The following is a 20010-nucleotide window of genomic DNA, read 5'->3' as shown; positions in this document are numbered from 1 at the left end:
GTCAATAAAGTTTCCCCTTCCTGGGACAATGAATTCACGGTGTTCTTATTTCAATTTCCAGGAGTGTATTTATTATGATGAAATATTAAAGAAGTGTCGTCGAATATGTATATGTGTAATAAGGTAAGGAATAATGAGTAGTGGTTTGGGACTCTGATATGTGGAAAAGGATGTTGGAAAACAAGAATCGTACTTTAAGAATTATGAAATGTGTGTAAATGCATGAATGTATTACTATGCTGTCGAAAATTTTTTGGACACTGTTATATTTATAGTATTTTATTTTCTACACATTTGTAACGCAAATTCTCAACCTGTGAAAATATTTTTATATGAAACTGTCACTGTAGTGGAAACTGCTGTCATAAATATTTCAGTAAGAAAAGTAAGTGGCCTTGACGTAATGCGTTTTGGGCGCCCAGCTGAGAGCTAGTCGTCTGACAAAAGAAAGCAATTACGTGAAAAAAAAGAGGCCGTTATCCTCGCTATTGACATTCCTTTGTCGAAAGCATCACAAATACGACACGCTCAAACTTTGAAACATATGATTACACTGTGGAGCTCTTAATTTATGATATTTACTTAAATGGCTAATGAAATGATGAGAAATATTTCACATCTATTGTCTTTGAAGTTGAGAGATTGCTCATTTTGTTTAATATCTAGTTTCTAGCTGCACTGCAGCATTGGTTAAAATAAAATTTTATAGATGTACTAATATAAATATTTTATGCCTACAGATCCAGTAAATAATAACTTTATAATCTACTTCGAAGAAAGGAGGGAGCACAAAAAGACATTTCCCTTCACAGGAATTGCATACATAATTTTTGTCATTGACTGGGTAACTTGTTTAGCAGTGTAAGTTAAGGTGATGCATCACCCTAGTGTTAAGATGTGACATAGGTATTAAACATGGCCATTTTTACTGTTTTTTTCCTGGTTGAGCTTTGTCATGTTTAGATATAAGTTATTGCATTTGCTGCTGCTGTTTACCAGGCATAATGTTACTGAATTTGACTTTGTATTACTCTGTTAAGCCAGTTTTACTACGGATTTATTTTTCTTGTTTGCTGTGCAATGCCTTATATTAGTTGTAATATTGCATTTGCTTGCCAATTTATGCTGCTTGCTTTGCCAATTTGCATTTTTTATCATTGCTATTTGTGTTAATTGTTTTGCGCTGCTGCATTACCTCATCCCTTAGTTTAGTATCTGAGCTCAGTAGATTTAAGTTAGCTTAAGATGGGGTAGGCCATATAAGAGAACAAGTTGTGATGTATTGGAAGAAATGCATTGAGAAGCTATAAGAAAATGGTTTGGCCAAAAAAGTATTTAGAAAGAGGATATGAATAAAAAAAGTAGGGTTTAGGGACAACAGGTTTAGGTAGGATTTTCTTGGAAATAAATGATGAGGTAAGACAATGGAAAATAAATAATGAGGTAAGAAATGTGTGAACATATAAATACAGAAAGCATGCTTGGATAGAATTTTTTTTGGTGGAAACAAATGTTGAAATAAGAGGAAAGATATATGGAATGATGTTTTGGTGGTGGACTGTAGTACCAAATGTCACACTGAAAACAAACCCTGTCCTGTATTTTTGTGTTATTACACTATGTGAATTTGTGTTTTTCCTGTCTGTATGTGTTTAGCTAATAAGATTTATGTTGTAGAATTTCTCTGATAATATCCTTGTAATATCCTTGTAAAGATGTTTAGACATTATTTATTCTGTTTTGTTTTAATGCTCATATGTGAAGTTGATGTTTCAAAAGTTATTCCGATCTTTTATGTATTTACTTATCTCCTAATTCCTGTAACACTGGTGTATATGTTTATTTCTATTGTTTTGTAAAGCCTGTATTACTACAAATGTTATCTGTATTATTATGTTTTTAATGGTGTATTTTGTACCTTTGTTATTATATTCTTATGTTATAAAATTGTAATTGACACCAGCTCATCAAATTAAGTAACTTGTAAGTTACATTTCACTGCACATGTTTCTGTTGGGCATAGTATATGGACAATATGTGAGAAGTAAGGACCGTTAGTGTTTGGACGTATGTTAATAAGTCAGCAAAGGACTGATTAACAGCATTGCTGGTTCTAAGGACATTACAAAAAAAAAAAAGAAAAATTGTGAGTGCACAAGTGGTGGTTCATGGACTTGCTATATTGTCCGTAAGACTCTTCGCTGGTGATTGTGCACCTGCACAATCGCAACAGATGGCTGCTGGCCATCTCTAGAAGCACTACAGTGGGTCTGAATCTTTGATGGCACACCAGTACCATTATCTCTACGAGGACTGCAGTGGGTCTGCAGCTCTGGTGGCCCACCAATACCGTAATCTCTAACGGTACAGTGGTCTGCTCTGTGATGATCTACCTACCAATATTCTTCAAAACTTCGACTGACTCTGCTGTGGGTTTGCTCAGTTGTGGCCTATTACCTGTCTGTATGTCAAGAGTCAGCACTGTCTTTCCGTTGGAAGGGCAACAGTACTTCTTCAAGCCTGCATGGAAATCCACAACTTCCATGTGTATTTTCTTTAACTGCTCAGACTTTGAGAAAAACACTGCTATTTTACTGTGATGAACGATAAGGCCTGTCTTTATGGACTGTGAGAAGATTTTAGCTTTTGATCAACATTGTGTCAATAAGTGCGTGCATTTGATTTCTTTGTTATTGTAATTATGAAAATTTTTATCAAATCATTATTGGCCACTGCCCAAAACAATTTGTAAAATTTTTTGTAGGGAGCATGGGGGCTATGTAAGTAGGCTGTTTAGGTTTTCTTATTGGTAACGCCAGCAGTGGTAGATGTGAGGAGGGAAATGGAAGAGTTTTGAATTTTGTAAGACTGGATGTCATGAACGGCTATATATATATTATGACTTTTGAACACTATTAAGGTAAATAAATTGTTTGTTCTCTATCAAAATCTTTCATTTTCTAACTATGCCTATCAGTAGATAGCGCCTTCAGCAGTTTGAATCTTTTCTTTAGCTGGCAGTAGTGGCGCTCGCTGTATTGCAGTAGTTCGAGTAACGAAGATTTTTGGTGAGGTAAGTGATTTGTGAAACGTATAGACTAATTTAGTCAGGGCCATTTTCTTGTAGGGATTACTGAAAGTCAGATTGTGTTGCGCTAAAAACATATTATGTGTCAGTTAGAGCACAGTTTTGTATAATTTTTCTAAGGGAACGTTTCTATATTTTGATGTTCTTTAAATGCTGTAATAATTATTGGAAGCATTTCTTCCCTTACACTTGTGTAAAGTATTCTCGATGTAGAATTTGTTCTGTGACACAGGTGTAAGGTTTTTGAATATAAATTATTTACTAAACTGTGCTTTAAAAGGAATTTATTTTTTCAATTTGTACTACATCAGACGACAATTTTGTGATATGAGGGAGAAATTTGAGAGGCGAAACCACGGAAATAGTCTTCAGTGATCCACTTTAAAAATAAAAATTTGTGTGAAACTGAAAGACGTGACACCGTAGGCACCTAATATATATATATATATATATATATATATATATATATATATATATATATATATATATATATATATATATATATATATCACAATCGTAAGCAGGGATCCCAGGTTAGAATCCTGGTCCGGTGCATATTTTCACTTATCGCCGCTGATTCAGCGTTATGTCCCGATGCAGCTGACATCAGTAATCCCTTCCCTTTCCTTTCTCCTCCCCTTCAACTTCAATTTACATGTAAGGTACACTTTGTTCATCTAGTTCCAGTGGACGTACTTACGGATACACGGTGCCCTTTTGATATGCATTTCTGACACTTCACTGCTGAAGTAATGCACTCACTGGTCAGAACTGTTTGGACACCTATTAATGGACATTAATATGGGGTGTGTGCATCTTTTCCCTTTATGATACCATTAACTATGTTGAAGACACTTTCAGTGTCTGAAGTGTCTGTGGAGGAATGGCAGCCGATTCTTCTTGAAGCAGCCGAAACCAGAGAACTTAGAGATGTTGGACGCTGAGGTCTGGAGTGAAGTTGACGTTGTAGCTCATTCCAAAGAAATTCTGTTTGGTTCAGGTGGGAACTCTGGGCAGGCCAGTCCATCTCAGGAACTCTATTGTCCACACATTGTTGTTGCTTCACAGATGCTGCTTTATGAGAGAGATGCCGATACAGTCGTAGACGCTTAAATGCTCCTCTATTCCATGCAATAAATAATAGTGCAAAATGTGTTCTTATCCTTGCGCGTTTGTCGTTTTCTTAAACTCAATAAGGGGACCACAATGTAACCACAAAAGAAAAAACTCTCCCACCGCCACACCACCTCCTCCATACTTCACTGCTGGCACTAGAGATGATGGCAGGTAACGTCCTCCAGTCGTGTGTCAAACCTAAGCTCTTCCATCGGATTGCCACTGGTTATGGTCGAGATTTATCACTCCAAATAACATGTTTCCACTCATCAACTGTCCTGTGATGCCGCTCTTTACACCATCATAAGCATAATTTAACATTGATTACAGAAATGTGTGGAATGTGAGCAGTGCTCGACGATTCTACCCAATTTCTTTCAACTCCATACGCGCACAGTCATTTTACCAGCTAGACTTCTGGTAGCGCTCTGGAACTCACTAGCAGCTGCTTCTGCTGATTTCATGCGATTTTTTTACCATCACCTTCCGCATTTTCCGTGGATCCTGTCCGTCAGTATGTAAGGTCTGCCTGGTCTTCGTCTAGCTAGTGATTGTTCCTTCACGTTCCGACATCGCTATCACGTCACTGACAATCGACTTGGGCAGCTGTAGGAGGGTTGAAATGTTTCTAATAGATTTGTTACTCAGTTGACATTCAATGACTAGTCCACGTTCGAATTTCGGAGCCGCGAATTGAGAAGTCTTACCGACATTGGCAAGATAATCCGATCGTGTTTGAATTAATTCTTAACTAATTGCAGAGGTGACTGGGAAGTACTACTAAAATGCGAGTTCAACTCGCATAAAGGTCCAGATCGTCCGCTCATATTAACATCTCAAAACTCTGTGATTTCTCTCCCCACATCCATCACTCCTGGCGGCTCACCTACAACTGCCCAACGCTACGGGCTGTTCACAACCAACTGCCCAACACTACACTGGCGAGTAACTTCCAACAACGTGTCCTACCAGCCATAGACTGCACATAGCGCAGTCAGCGGTTTTAATACAGAACGCTACGTGGTAGTGGCAACATAGAAACCTAAACAGCCTACTTTAAGTATTGCTTTTCTTGTTGAGGCAGGACATGGGTAAAAGTTGAGCCCAACCAGACGGGAACTTAATCGCAAAGTTTACGTTTCAAATACATTTCGACTAAACTAAACTCCAGCCGAAGAACGAACGGTATACACTGACCGCCACTTCGTAGTGAGCCGACACATGTACTGGTTACGGATATGGAGGGAAATGAGGTCAGCATACCACTCTCCCGGCCGTTATCAGTTTTTGTGACCGGTCATTTCTACTAACTAGGGCAATATTTCATACCGAAAACGGTGGCGGCTCCAAACTCATATTTGCATATACAGGGTGACAATTAATGGACTACATGAATTAAAATGGTCATAACTTCTGAACGGTTTGCGTTAGAACTGTCAAACTGCACTGTTGGTCGCAGGACAGGATGGGAATTAGTTGCGCATGGTTTAGCGACAAAGCCCACTTTCATTTGGATGGGTTCGTCAATAAGCAAAATTGGCACATTTGGGGACTCAGAATCCGTGTTTCGCGATCGAGAAGTCTCCTCAACCTCAGCGCATAACTGTGTGGTGAGCAATGTCCAGTCACGGAATAATCGGTGTGATATTCCTTGATGGCACGGTGACTACCGAACTGTTCGTGAAGGTTTTGGAGGATGGTTTCATTCGCATCAGTGACCCTGATTTCGGCAAGATGAGGTTCATGAAAGACGGAGCTCGACCCCATCGAAGCTGGAGACTGTTTGATGTTCTGGAGGAGCACTTTGGGGACCGCATTCCCGTTCTGGGATACCCAGAGGCCACAGGCATGAGCCTCGATTGGGTGCCGTATTTTCCGGATCAGAACACATGCGACTCCTTTTTGTGGGGCTATATTAAAGACAAGGCATACAGCAATAGCCCCAAAACCATTGCTGAGCTGAAAACAGCTATTCACGAGGTTATCGGTAGCATCGATGTTTCTACAATTCTGCGGGCCATGTAGAAATCCCCTTTCCGTCTGCGCCACCTCATCGCCAATGATGGTAGGCACATCGAACATGTCCCAACCTAAAGCCGAGCATATGTAATCACGTTTACATGTTGAATAAAGTGTGTGCACGCCGTAGTCTTTAATTAATTTACGTTTTTTCGATAGAGTTCAATAATTGTCACCCTGTATCTCGCAGTCGGTTCGTACACGGACGCATCTTTACATGACCTCCTTTTTTGCTTGTATTATTACATACTTTTTTTTAGTTTTCGTTATTAATTGCGATGTTCCGTCTACTCCGATGTAGAGTGAATTAACACCTTCTTCTCAAAGGCTGTTAGTACAGGTTTTTTTCTAACTGAGACAAAAGCTTTGTTGAACTTAGGGTATTAACTAACACTTATTAACCCGTTACAGCCCATATATTTCGTAATTCTCCACGGCAAGAACAGTGTCGCTTCAGCACTGTTACTGGTAGGTGTACCTGGGTCATCCAAGAAGAGCGGCATATTCTGAGTTGTGACACTTTTCATTCATAAGGTAAGATAAAAGAAATTTTTAATGTGAGTGGTTATCACAAGGTCCGTATGTACACACTGTCTGCACCTTACATTACAATGTTCTTCGGGCATGTATGCATGTCCGAAGAAACAGACACTGTTTTGACTATTACAGTTGTTGCAAATTTTACTAAATTTCGTGCGTTGCAGCTTAAAACAAAAAAGGCATAGAATCCCTTTTCTCGGCGAAAAGTGTTCTTATAATATATAAGCCCATTTATGTTTCTATGTTTTCGCAGAATAATGGGAAAGAAAGTTCACATAGATACTCTACTGCAGTTCAAGTAGGTTCTGGCTACCAGCACTGCTCAATTGATGCCATAACTGGACACTTTGAAGAAAGATGAAAAGAGAACAGAAGGATATGAAATGAATTACCTTAGACACGTGGCTGGGTATACCTTCATGAATAAAAGGAGAAATGATGACATCTGAGCTGAATCTGAACATGCAAAACATAAGTAACATAATTAAAGAATATCAGTTAAGATGGGAAGAATATATAGACAGTATTCCAGATGGAAGAATCACTAAAACAATAAAACAATGCAAACTAAGAAGCAAAAGATCTTTAGGAAGACCAATAAAGAGGTGTCTTGAACTATTTTGAAAATGACAGAATGGACCAAAAGGTCCAATTTTTAATGTAGATGTACATGTATGACTAAAAGAAGAGATGGTTAATAGGAGACATCTGAAGCATCAAGTAATCCTCAGTTTGGCAGTAGAAGGAAATGGGAAGGGAGGGGTGGGTCGGAGGAGTGTTATAGGGGGAGAGTAAGTTTTGATAACAGTAAGCAGATTCGACTGAAACAGGCTCGCGTCTTGTACTTGCGGTGTATAAACATAGATGTAGAAATGGAAATAGAAACTGTATGGCAGAAAGTGCGTAAATGGAAGTTCTCCACCTGTATTGGAAGTGGTCAGAGTGATATGCAAACTAGGCATTGGTTTGGAGCTGACAGAGATGGATAACACGAAGATTAGAGCCATCTGTCATCGCGAACGGCGAAGAGTGCGTCAGCAGTGTCGGCGAGCCGTGCAGTAGCGGGATTGGGTGAGCTGAGCTCCACTCCCCGCCCCACCCCGGACACCACGGTGGCTCTGGACTTAACTGGCTGTCGGTCGCTGGACGCGGCGCCAGTCCAGTGCTCGTCGGGCGATGGGAAGAGACGACATGCTTTCTCTAGTGCTGCCCCTGCTGCTCGCCGCAGTCGCCCTGGCCGTGTGGCTGTGGGGGCAGCTGAGGCGCCCTCCAGGATTCCCGCCAGGTAAGGCGCCACCTGCTGATGTGGAGCGTGATTCTTATTGAAGGCCCCTGCACACACACCAATCCTTCAGCCGATAGACCTCCCGATCAATTTCATGCCAGCCTACACACGTCTCGACCGCTGCACTCAGCGATTACAGTGCCGCAGCCTCTATTGATGTGACTTGTTAATCTTAAATTCATTGTTTATATTTTACGAGGTCCCGCTTGGTTTTTACACAGAAACAAAAAGGAAACAAAAACGGATTCGGTTCGGGGCCGGCGCGCCTACCTGAACCCAGGAAGCAGCGCATTAGCGATCTCGGCTAACCTGGCGGGTCACAATAGAGAATATTTCGTAATTAGTTATTCCATAAAATTAAGCCAAATACACAAAGTAGGTTTTGAAAACGGGTATGTATTTTTGTTCAATCTTGCATAAAAATCATTAAAAAATCACCTAAGAGCATAGCTAAATAAAGAAAAATTTTCCTTCCTCCAGAAAAAAAATAGGTCTTGAAAGGTTAAGGAGCTGGAAGCCGATGATTTTCGTAATTATCTAACAACAGATGAAACATGCATTTCGGCGCTGATGAACATCATCAAATCATTTTTAACGATAAACAGTACAGTAGTGAGGGAGGCTGTAAGCTGCAAGGCGAGGTTGCTAGCTACATTTCGATTTCTGTTTAATAGCAGAAGATTAGAAGATTTAGTGATGTTGCATTCCTACAATTATCTACTAAAATGATTCCTGAAATCTGCAGTGTGGTTTTTCATTGACTGAAGAAACTCATCGTGGTAAAGGAAGATAGATAAAACAAAAGATGTTCACGTAAATGTTATTAATTTATTTATATACGTAGCCTAAAGGATAGCCCGTAAGTTAGAGAAATTCATTTCACATTTAAACAAGAAAGACTAAATGTGGTGCTAGCCGACAACGTCTAGTGGCATTTGGCAACAGTTGTAAATGGAAAAAAAAGCCGACTTCGCTCTTCGTAGCACTGGGATTGGATATAGACTGGGCCTGCTGTAACACTTACACCAATGAAGCAAGGGTGTTTATTGAATGAACGTCCATTAAATGAAGATATGTCGGGTTTTAGATTTTGTTTCCGACAAGCATCGGCAATAAAACCTAAGAACAGAAATGCAAAAGGTGGACTGACATTTATTCTCTCCATGTGCCACACGAAACCATTATGAATTAATTAAAAAAGAAAAAAATGCTTCATTTCTAGTATCTATATTGCTATAGTTGTCGCATGACGTTTGGCACAAACGTCTGCAGTCATAACATTTCTTCGGAAACTCTGTCACAGTTTCGTCTGCTTCGCACTCTGTAGAGCAGCATTGAATACCGCGCACTGCGACAAAAGATGAACTTTGGTCGGGTGGTTGGCACGACAGCACTACACACGGCATGATGTGTTAAGGGAAGTGTTGGGAGGCTTCGGCGGCCGTGTGGTCCGACTTGAGAGACATCCCGACAAAGTTAGTTCGTAGGTCGGTCTGTCAAAACACGCACACACGGCTGTTGATGAAGATGACGCTGAGAAAAGTAATTTAATATAAGACATATGGGGCAGCAAATGTCGCGAAATACCCCAAAACTGGATAAGAATTTTTGAATATGTGACATCACAACCAAAATACGGAGGGTATTCACAAGCGAATGTGCGAAGGGGTGATTGAGCTACTTAATAATTCCATTCAAGCAGAAGGTACAAATTTCGGACATCTGCTGTAAATGTGATCTGTTTTAAACGTAGATGTTACATAATTGTCCTCGCTGTCACCAAAACAAAAGCTGTTATTATTTTGTCTTCCTTTACTTTCTCCCTTCTTTTCTTGTTTACAGACATTATGCAGTAAAGAAAACGCAGATCAGTTAGTGGCAATGAAGCAGTCCGGACGCTGATACTCATTTACTTGTGACACAACTCGGTAGCTTTTTGTTGTGCTCTGTTTTGCGATAAACCAGCGGAGACCGCGAGACCGATAAAAAATTAATACCTCAATGTAAAAACGCAACTGTCTCAGGCAATGAAAAAAATACTCTCTGCAAGACTTGGGTTGGGATGACCAGGTGCGGCAGACCGATATGCTAGTGCGGCGAGTTACGTCATGTTTTTAAGTCACATGTCAGCATTTGTCACGCACTTTTGTGATATTTCCTATCATTTGCGACCCCATGTATCTTATCTTACCTTACATGTTGAGCGTCAACTAAGTCGCTTGGGAGGTTTTTAAACGCTAATTATATTCATGCTCATAAATTAAGGGTAATTGCAGAATGAGGTGCCACTCCATTCGCTGATATCTTCTGTTTCACGCTACTCCTCCACGGTGGCAGATCGGTGGCGCTGTGCGTTATCATCCATCAGGAGGAAGGTGGGACACAGGGCACCCCTGAAAAGGCGGACATACTGGTGCAAAATGACGTCCCGATATACCTGACCTGTTACAGTTCCTCTGTCAAAGACATGCAGGGGTGCACGTGCATCAATCATAATTCCCCCCCCCCCCCTCCCCCACACACCATCAAACACGTCCTCCATACAGGTCCCTTTCAAGGACATTAAGGGATTAGTATCTGGTTTCTGGTTCACGCCAGATGAAAACCCGGCGACAGTCGCTGTTCAGACAATGCTTGGACTCGTCCGTGAACATAACATGGGACCACTGTTTCAATGAGCATGTACTGTGTTCTTGACACCGTGCTTTACGGGCTCTCCTGTGACCAGGGGTCAGTGGAATGCTCCTTGCAGGTCTCCGGGCGAATAAACCATGCCTGTTCAGTCGTCTATAGACTGTGTGTCTGGAGACAACTGCTCCTGGCTGCAGTGAGGTCCCGAGCAAGACTACCTGCAGTACTCCTTGGCCATCTGCCGGCACTGATGGTGAGATATCGGTCTTCTTGTGGTGTTGTACACTGTGGACGTCTCTTACTGTAGCTCCTAAACACGTTTCCTGTCTGCTAGAATCGTTGCCATAATCTTGAGATCACACTTTGTGGCACACGAAGGGCCTGTGCTACGACCTGCTGTGCTTGACCAGCCTCTAGTCACCCTGTTATTCTACCCCTCATAACGTCATCAATGTGTGTTCTTTGGGCCATTTTCAACACAGTCGCCATTAGCACGTTTGAAGGAGTCTGCACACTTACTCGCTGCACCGTACTCTGACATGCACCAACACACCTCTGCTTATGTCACTGCTGCCAGCGCCACCGTGTGACGACCGCAGGTCGAATGCACCTCATGGCATACCCCGAGGTGATTTATATCCGCAGACCGCCCACAAGAGCGTCGTTTCGCCATATATCAGCATTATCCTTAATTTCTGAGCATGAGTGTAGAATCACCCTATGTAGTGGCACCGGGGGGTAAACCCTACACATCTCCTGTGTATCAGTTGCTGGCGGCGGATAACACTGGTTGCTGCGCTAACTCCTACTGTATAACGTGTGCAGTTGTAAATCGGGAGCAAGATTCTAGACATGGCAAATTTCGGTACGACTGATTCGCTGAGTCTGAAGATGTGTCGGGCTGCAAGAACGTTATCGGAGGTTTACAACTAATAGCATCTAGAGACTGACAACAAAATACGTCACTGATGATTGAAAGCAAAATTTTCCGCCTTTTATAATCAAGTAGAAGATATGAAATGATTCTATGAACACTTAAAAGTGAAACATAGTACCACCGACGACGAACAAGTGCTCGACACTGGTTTGGTAAATTAAAAACCACGCACCATTGTCATTATAAGGGGTGTTTCTCATTAGCGTTTAAAAACCACCGAAGCGATGCATATGACGCGGAGAAAAGTAAATTAATATGAGACACATGGAGCCAAGCACATGCGAGAGGTACGTCATCTGCTGACGTCACATGTTCTACATTTGTCACCCACTTTTGGGGTATTTCCTGACATCTGCGGCCCCATGCGTCCTGTTTCAACGGTATGTATATCGCTTAAGAGGTTTGTAAACGTTCATAAGAATCACCCTGTATATACAATAAAAAGTGTTTCATCAATGATCGTCATCAATCTGAAGACTGTTTTGGACATCACAGTGTTTTACGAGGCATGGTCCTGTTGGAGGGTGTATGTCGTTGCCTACCTCCGACCTACGGAGCGACCTACAGTTTAAAGTGAATTCCAAACCACGGCATTTTTCATAGCAACAAACACAGCCAAAGATGAAAGAAGCGGTAAGTGGCAGACAAAAATCTTAAATTTGACCAGGACCGAACCCAAGATCTTTGGACTTGTAATCTGGCATGTTTAACACTTAGACACTTTCTTTTCCTTTTTTTGTCTCCCATATTCCAGTATAGCCCTTCGTTTCTCTCTCCAAAAATACCTTCTTCTCCCGCTATATTCTGTAAAGTGCTTTTTTGACGTTTTCTCCTTTCCTTTCTCGTCATTTAATCCTTAAGTCTGCAACCGATTCACTTCAAAACTGGTAATACACCCAATATATTTATGTAGGTAAATTGCTTTGATACTTAAAAGCTAACATCGAATTAGTATACACAAAACGTCCCACTGATGTTGCGTGGCGTATGGTGCTCTGTGAAATGTTGCTGGTAGAGGATGCTTCCTACCAGTGTTAGGTGGGAGGGGGTGCTTCGTATGAATGTCCCGTATCAGAAAGTGCTTGGTACCAATGTTATCAAGATTATTATGGAGATCACTTTCTTAGTTGCTCTTCTGGAACTCATATGAGTCACTATAGTGTTTCCAACAAGTTAAGAAATATTTATTAAGACTAGAAAATTTTCATTAAAATATTTTTACTTTACGCCGATAACTTTATCTTACGCAAAAATTTAAAACTCTTAAAAATAAGTTTATGAATAGGAGCGAAAGTCATGTTGCATATCAACGATAATAACAAGCACAGAATTTAATTTCTTCAAGGGCGGTGGAGCAGGATATAAACTTAGGAAAAAAAACAGTTTTACACCTTTGATATCTACAAGAAATCGTTTGGTTCTTAAACTTCATTTTATAAGTGCTTTGTATGATTTCCAGATTTTCTTTCTTTGCTATTTTGACTGGATTAATTTAAGCTGAATGAATGTGTTTACGAATATGGATATTTTAAGCTTTTCGTGATAAATGTAACCAATGCTCAGCAGGCCTAAACTTCACTCAACCTGGCCTGTAGAAGTGACGTAACAGCGTCGGAATGGATCAAGATGTTTCTCGTGTCCCCAGTTTCACATTTTTGTCTATAGCCATTTTAACTGAACTGCAGAATTTGTAACTGTACCGCTCGATAGTGGCCTATATCTTCCCGTTGAAACAGAGAAGGTATCAACTTCTGGGAACATACATGTTGTTGATCTTGAAATCACAGTTTTCTGCCTCACCTGTATCACAGAAAATAATATTTTCTTTGCCAAATAGTAGATGGACACATCTACATAATAACATGTCCAGGTTCTTCAGAGACTATTTCAGCGGCTCTGCTGTCTGAAACTGAATATACTTTCAGAAAGCCGCCTCAGGGATTGTATGTGCATGAACAAAATGAAATATCTGCTCTAAGGTATGTTTTTGGGATCGTGGAAGATGCTGGCCGAGTGTACTATAGTTTTGATTGTACAGGGTGTTTCAAAAAGTACTTTACAACTTTGAAAATTAATTCATAGTACCTACAGAGGTAATTGTAGTGTCGGTTTGAAGAGAAATACATCACGTTTTGTTTCGCTTAATTCGATAGAGCCGCATAGCACCCTAAGCAGCGCTAATGGCAATTTTGTTTAAGATGGCACCCTTCACTGAACCTGAGCGCGCTAGCTGTTTGTTTTGTTTTGAATAATCGAAGTCGGCGACAACAGTTCAGCGCAATTTCCGTACCAAGTACGCTAAAGATCTTCCTAGTAGGCCTACATTTTATGAGTTGCATAATTGTTTTGTAGAAACGGGGTGCTCCGTGAGAGAATCATCAACGTGATAGTGTACCTGGATATGTTACAACAATTTTTGATACCACAGATCGATGAAGATGACCAAGAACGAAATGTTTACTTCATGCAAGATGGTGCACCACCCCACTACCTTACTGATGTACGGGATTTTCTCAGTGACCGCTTCCCAGGTCAATGGATAGGCCGTGATGCGCCGATTGCATCGTCGTCCCGTTCGCCAGACCTGTTACCACTCATTTTTTTTATGGGGTTCATAAAGGATACCGTGTTTGTACCTTCCGTGCCCCGGCTTCTCTACCTGAACTTAGAGCAAGAATTTACGCCGCCAGTGAGCAAGTTGCACCTGCAATGCTACAGCGAGATTGGGAAGAAATTGACTTCAGATGGGATGTGTGCAGGGTAACCAACGGAAACCACATACATCTTTAGTCGAAAGTCAAAAAACTTGATAACACTACACCTATTTTAATAAATTTATGTGAATCTTTAAAGTTGTGAAGTACTTTTTGAAACACCCCATATAGTGCTGGTGAGGAAGGAAAATGGTGTCCAGGGACACGTCGTTGACCTTCACACGACACGTTGTGGGACTGGTCCTATTTCTGCTACGTGGTAAGGGTAGGTACGAGAAAGCGAGGAGAAAATGTTGGGGAATCCAGTTCGATGCTGTACTCTAAAGCAGGGGTCTCCAAACTACGGCCAGCGGGCCTAAACCGGCCCTCGAGGGCCGGCAAACCGGCCCGCGTTAGCTGGCCGGTCATCTCCGGTATCCGGCCCACCAAATATTTGAGGTGGTAGCTATACTGGCAACAATTGAGTTTCGAGGCCTATCGCGACCAATACAACGCGACATTATTGTAGCTCTATCTTTACAAAGCGGAAGGTCATGGTTAAACTTGTGGCTATCCACAATAAACAGACAGACCATTCTCCGTGCGGTAGTGAAAAAAGAAAGAACGGTTAACAGACTAGTTTGCTGAAAAAAATTTAAGTAAAAAAGTTCTTTGTATTTTATTCTACTCACGAGTCTAGGGCAAGTCTTTCAAATGGACGCCACTTCGGCAACTAGCCTTAGTAATCAATCATTATGGAAGATGCTTCTTAAGCGTGGTTTCACTTTCTTTTGATTACATTGTAAAATACGTAAAGAATATGCAGTGACATACTTTTTTGTCGGTGAAATTCGCCAGAATAAAATACACCATAATTTCTGTCAGGTACGTCCACCAATCAAAATTACGTAATTAAATAAAAATCCTAGTTCGTTTCAGTGCTAGCTATTCCCACAACCTTAGATTATTGCGATTTCATCTTTCCTTTAGCCTTACATTACGGCGATCATCTAGTGATAGGGTGCTTTAATCCCACTAGGTAGATCTTGACCCTTATGACTTCGTGGAGGAGTCAATGTGGCCCCCGGACTAAAAAGTTTGGAGACCCCTGCTCTAAAGCTTCGCATCCGTCTTGGCTGCAAAAGAGCGCAGAAACCGCAGCCACGCCAACAAAACGTGGAAAGTGTGGCACCACACAAACGAAAGATGCCATAGTTCCCGTCGCACTCGGCAACGTGTAATATGTTTTTTAGTAGAATCGCATGTCATTGATTTTTAGAAATGGGTGATAATCCTGTACAGAATGGAAACTCTATAGCACAGAAGTCTATAGCCTGATAACGGTAATGAAAGTGTCATGCACTTTGTATCACATGTCAACAAAGGCACAGTGCAGAATGGTAACATACAGATACACAAAATAACAAACCAACGTTCTTAGAGCATAGCCGTTGAAGAATTCTTGAACATACACGAGGCTCGAACATTGTTACACACGTAGAGGAAACAAAGTTTCTCACAAAGAACCAATATCTGTTCAAGAAATACCAGTCTAGAGAAAAACAACTCTTTTTTTTCACACACAGTATTTTCCGAGTAGAAGACGCAGGTCAAGAGGTTGATTGCCTTTCCTTAACTCCAAAACTCACGTTCTACACTGTGGCACATTGTCATCGAACGAAATGATGAGATGTTTTTCTTTTTATCTCTTAATTTTGTTTTTGATATATGTGTTACGTAGGGCAGTATGTGCGAGAAAGTCGCATGGATGTAGAATGTACCAATTCATCGAATATGAATATCAGTGCATACAACGTATTTGTAGAACTGATCATTACAAATAGTGCCTTAGCGCAGAGTATTTTTTCTTTGCCACTTTAGATCAAGATACATATTGTCACCTACAGTTAACAGGAATTTGCAATTGTATGTGTTACATAACAGTTTCAGACAAAAGCTTCTGCTTCTTACTACAAAAGAATTATTTTATTGTTTAAAATGGGGTTCAAGCAGATACTTTTTACATTAATTTTATGTCATTACTAATAATAAAACAGTAAAATGGTAGCGTCTCTCAGTCAGTCTCTTCGAACACGCTGGTCTCCAAATCTACTACACATATTTTTATAGGTTTTACACAGATTACTTGAGAGTGGCTTGGGGTAAGACATAAGCTTTACTTCATCAAAATCTGGTAACGAAAAGAAAGATATCGCAATTTAAAGTTTTATCCATGCTGACAAAATGCGAAAGTAGTTCTATACGAGACGTTTCCAATACTAAACCGCTGAACCGATTTCGATGAAGTTTGGTATAGAGATAGCTTGAACCCCGAGGAAGAACGTAGGCTACATTAGAAACTAAAAGACCCTCCTAAGAGGGTGAAGTAGGGAATGCTACATATTTTTTTGCTTCATTACAGATAAGCCATGTTAAGAAATTATAAAATTTGTTGTATAGTGCACACGTTGGATAACGTACAGCTACTTCAGGCGGTCTCCTGAGGAGAGCTGACGTTATTGCCTACGCTATACTTTACTTACTAACGGTCGCTCACCGTAACAAAACTATTGATATGCGTGCACGGCCGCAGGTATTAGCTAGTAAAGATATATTATTTCTTGTATATTTGATAATATTTGACAATGAATTGAAAAGTTCAAGGACGACATCCGCTCAAGATTCGAATTGCTCTTTACTGGGCTGTGGAGATCTTTTTTGATTCTGGCAGAGTGGCACACTAGACACGCATTCTGCAGGAGGATGGTTCTAATCGTCTGATTGAATTTTCCGTGATTTTCTTAAGATATCGTGCCACGTACATAGTATCAAACCCAAAATCCTCGAAAACATGATTGGCATGCATAGCTTTTGTCCAGTACAACATTGTACTTTATGTGTGTCACTGCCACTGTGGGGTTCTAGGAGTGGATGTAAAAGGCCCCCTTTTGGCATAATGGCCACTGTTAGAAGCCAGACAGCATAAAAAACAAACAGGCGCTTACCACTCTACGAAAGCATTGGTAATTCACAGAGATATCAGTTGCCTAAGTGTCTTTATGTAGTCTAAACTGAAATATTCTTCCCACAAATTATAAAATACTGCTAGTTATAACTGTTGCTGATTAATGTTGACACCGAGCAGAAACAAGACAATATCGCCTCGATTCTGCCTACTCTTCCGCTTCCAGCACCCATTGCATTAACTGCCAAGTTACATACTGGCTATAGCACATTTCACTGAACTAAACGAATAGAGTGTACCCCAAGGACGAGTAGGTTAGATTACATTAGTACTTGTTCCATAGATCATGAATACGACACTTAGTAATGATTCTGAACGTGTCAGGTTAATAAATGGTGTCTATACACGATATTACACTACACAGAATACTACATGACACTTGATATTTTTAATTTTTTGTGGGGGTTGGGGAAATTACCCATTTCCTATATCCAAAAATTCATCTAATGAGTAGAAGGAGTTGCCATTAAGAAATTCTTTTAGTTTCCTTTTAAATGCTATATGGCTATCTGCCAGACTTTTGATGCTATTAGGTAAGTGACCAAAGACTTTTGTGGCAGCAAAATTTACCCCATTCTGAGCCAAAGTTAGATTTAACCTCGAGTAGTGAAGATCATCCTTTCTCCTATAGTTTTAGCCATGTACACTGCTATTACTTTTGAATTCGTTCGGATTGTTAATAACAACTTATATATATATATATATATATATATATATATATATATATATATATATATATATATATAGTGAGGCTACAGTGAAGATCCCTAGCTCTTTAAATAAGTGTCTGCAGGATGATTTTGGATGAGCTCCAGCAATTATTCTGATTACACGCTTTTGTGCAATGAACTCTCTGTTACTCAATGATGAGTTACCTAAGAATATGATGCCATTCGAAAGCAGAGAATGAAAATGGGCGCGGTAAGCTAATTTACTGAGATGTATATCGCCAAAATTTGCAATGAACCTGATAGCATAAGTAGCTGAAATCAAACGTTTCAGCAGATCCTCAGTGTGTTTTTTCCTGTTAAACCCCTCATCAATGCATACACCTAGAAATTTTGAATATTCTACCTTATCTACCGATTTATGATCGAAGTCTATATTTCTTAATGGTGTCATTCCATTTACTGGTGGAACTGTGTTTTGTCAAAGTTTAATGAGAGCCCATTTATAGAGATCCACTTAATGATTTTCTGAAAAATATCGTTTACAATTTGACCAGTTAATTCTTGTCTGTTGGGTGTGATAGCTATACTCGTATCATCGGCAAAAAGTACCAGCTTTGCATCTTCGTGAATATAGAATGGCAAGTCATTAACATACCGGGTGATCAAAAAGTCAGTATATATTTGAAAACTTAATAAACCACGGATAATGTAGATGGAGAGGTGAAAATTGACACACTTGCTTGGAATGACATGGAATTTTATTAGAACCGAAAACAATACAAAGTTCACAAAATGTCCGACAGATGGTGCTGGACAGCAAAATGTCAGTGACAGCGAATGACAATCGTGTATAAAGGAGCTGTAATGAGAGAGAGAATCAGATGCGCCAGCAGTCGCAGCATGATGACGTTACCTGAAAAGGCGCTTTTAGAGAATCTGTATTATCAGAATGGGGATCCTATCGCCATTGGAAGGGGATTCGAACGGGTAAACGTGCGTTGACAAATGCAGCTGTGGCGAGAATGATTTCGAAGTTCGAAGCCACAGGTTGTTTAGACGATAGACCTCGTAGTGGCCACCGAGCAAAAGGCGTAATGCTGCTGAGACAGTTCAGGAAGAAATGGAGACTAGCGAGTTCGTCTATGCAAGGGGAAGTCAGCGCTCGTACAGTCGCACGTCGCACCGGCATTCCATACACTACTGTCGGGTTGGCACTTAGATGTATCCTCCGATGCTACCCGTACAAAATCCATCGGCAACATGAACTGTTACCTGGCGATTTAGTGCAGCGGAGGGCACTTGCGGTGTGGGCGTTTCAAAAGACAGCCGAAGATGACGATTGGTTGAGTAACGTGTTGTGGACCGACGAAACTCATTTCACGCTCCAAGTGTCTGTCAACTGCAGAATTTGGGCTACCAAAAATCCTAGAACTGTCGTGGAAACTCCATTGCACGACGAGAAAGTCACGGTATGGGTTGGATTTACAACATCTACCGTTATCGGGCCTTTTTTCTTCGAGGAAATGCGTGATTCTTGTTTTGTAACTGCTACCGTGACAGGTGAGAGGTACGCCGATATGTTACAGAATCGCATCATCCACAGCCTGGCTAAAAAACACCTGCTGAAACGTACGATGTTTATGCAGGATGGCGCTCCACCCCATATTGCTAGACGTGTGAAAGGTCTCTTGCGCTTGTCGTTTGGTGATGATCGTGTGCTCAGCCTCCACTTTCGTCATGCTTTGCCTCCCAGGTCACCAGACCTCAGTCTGTCCGATTATTGGCTTTGGGGTTACCTGAAGTCGCAAGTTTATCGTGATCGACCGACATCTCTAGGGATGCTGAAAGACAACATCCGACGCCAATGCGTCACCATAACTCCGGACATGCTCTACAGTGCTGTTCACAAGATTATTCCTCGACTATAGCCGTTGTTGAGGAATGATGGTGGACATATTGAGCATTTCCTGTAAAGAACATCATCTTTGCTTTGTCTTACTTTGTT

At 40.8% G+C, this 20010-nt stretch overlaps 1 protein-coding gene across 1 annotated transcript in view; it reads left to right on the top strand.

Moving 5' to 3' along the window:
* The first annotated feature begins 7924 nt into the window (after positions 1-7924).
* Positions 7925-20010, top strand: part of LOC126267291 (methyl farnesoate epoxidase-like) — a 261401-nt gene continuing 249315 nt past the window's right edge. Inside the window, exon 1 of the mRNA XM_049972367.1 lies at positions 7925-8048. Within this exon, the coding sequence (XP_049828324.1) occupies positions 7940-8048 (109 nt within the window). The 5' untranslated portion in view covers positions 7925-7939. The remainder of the gene's footprint in view (positions 8049-20010) is intronic.

Source organism: Schistocerca gregaria, chromosome 4 (genome assembly GCF_023897955.1).
Source record: "Schistocerca gregaria isolate iqSchGreg1 chromosome 4, iqSchGreg1.2, whole genome shotgun sequence".
NCBI lineage: Eukaryota > Metazoa > Arthropoda > Insecta > Orthoptera > Acrididae > Schistocerca > Schistocerca gregaria.
Note: the sequence above shows the minus strand (reverse complement) of the source record. Positions and strands in the feature narration are given on the sequence as shown.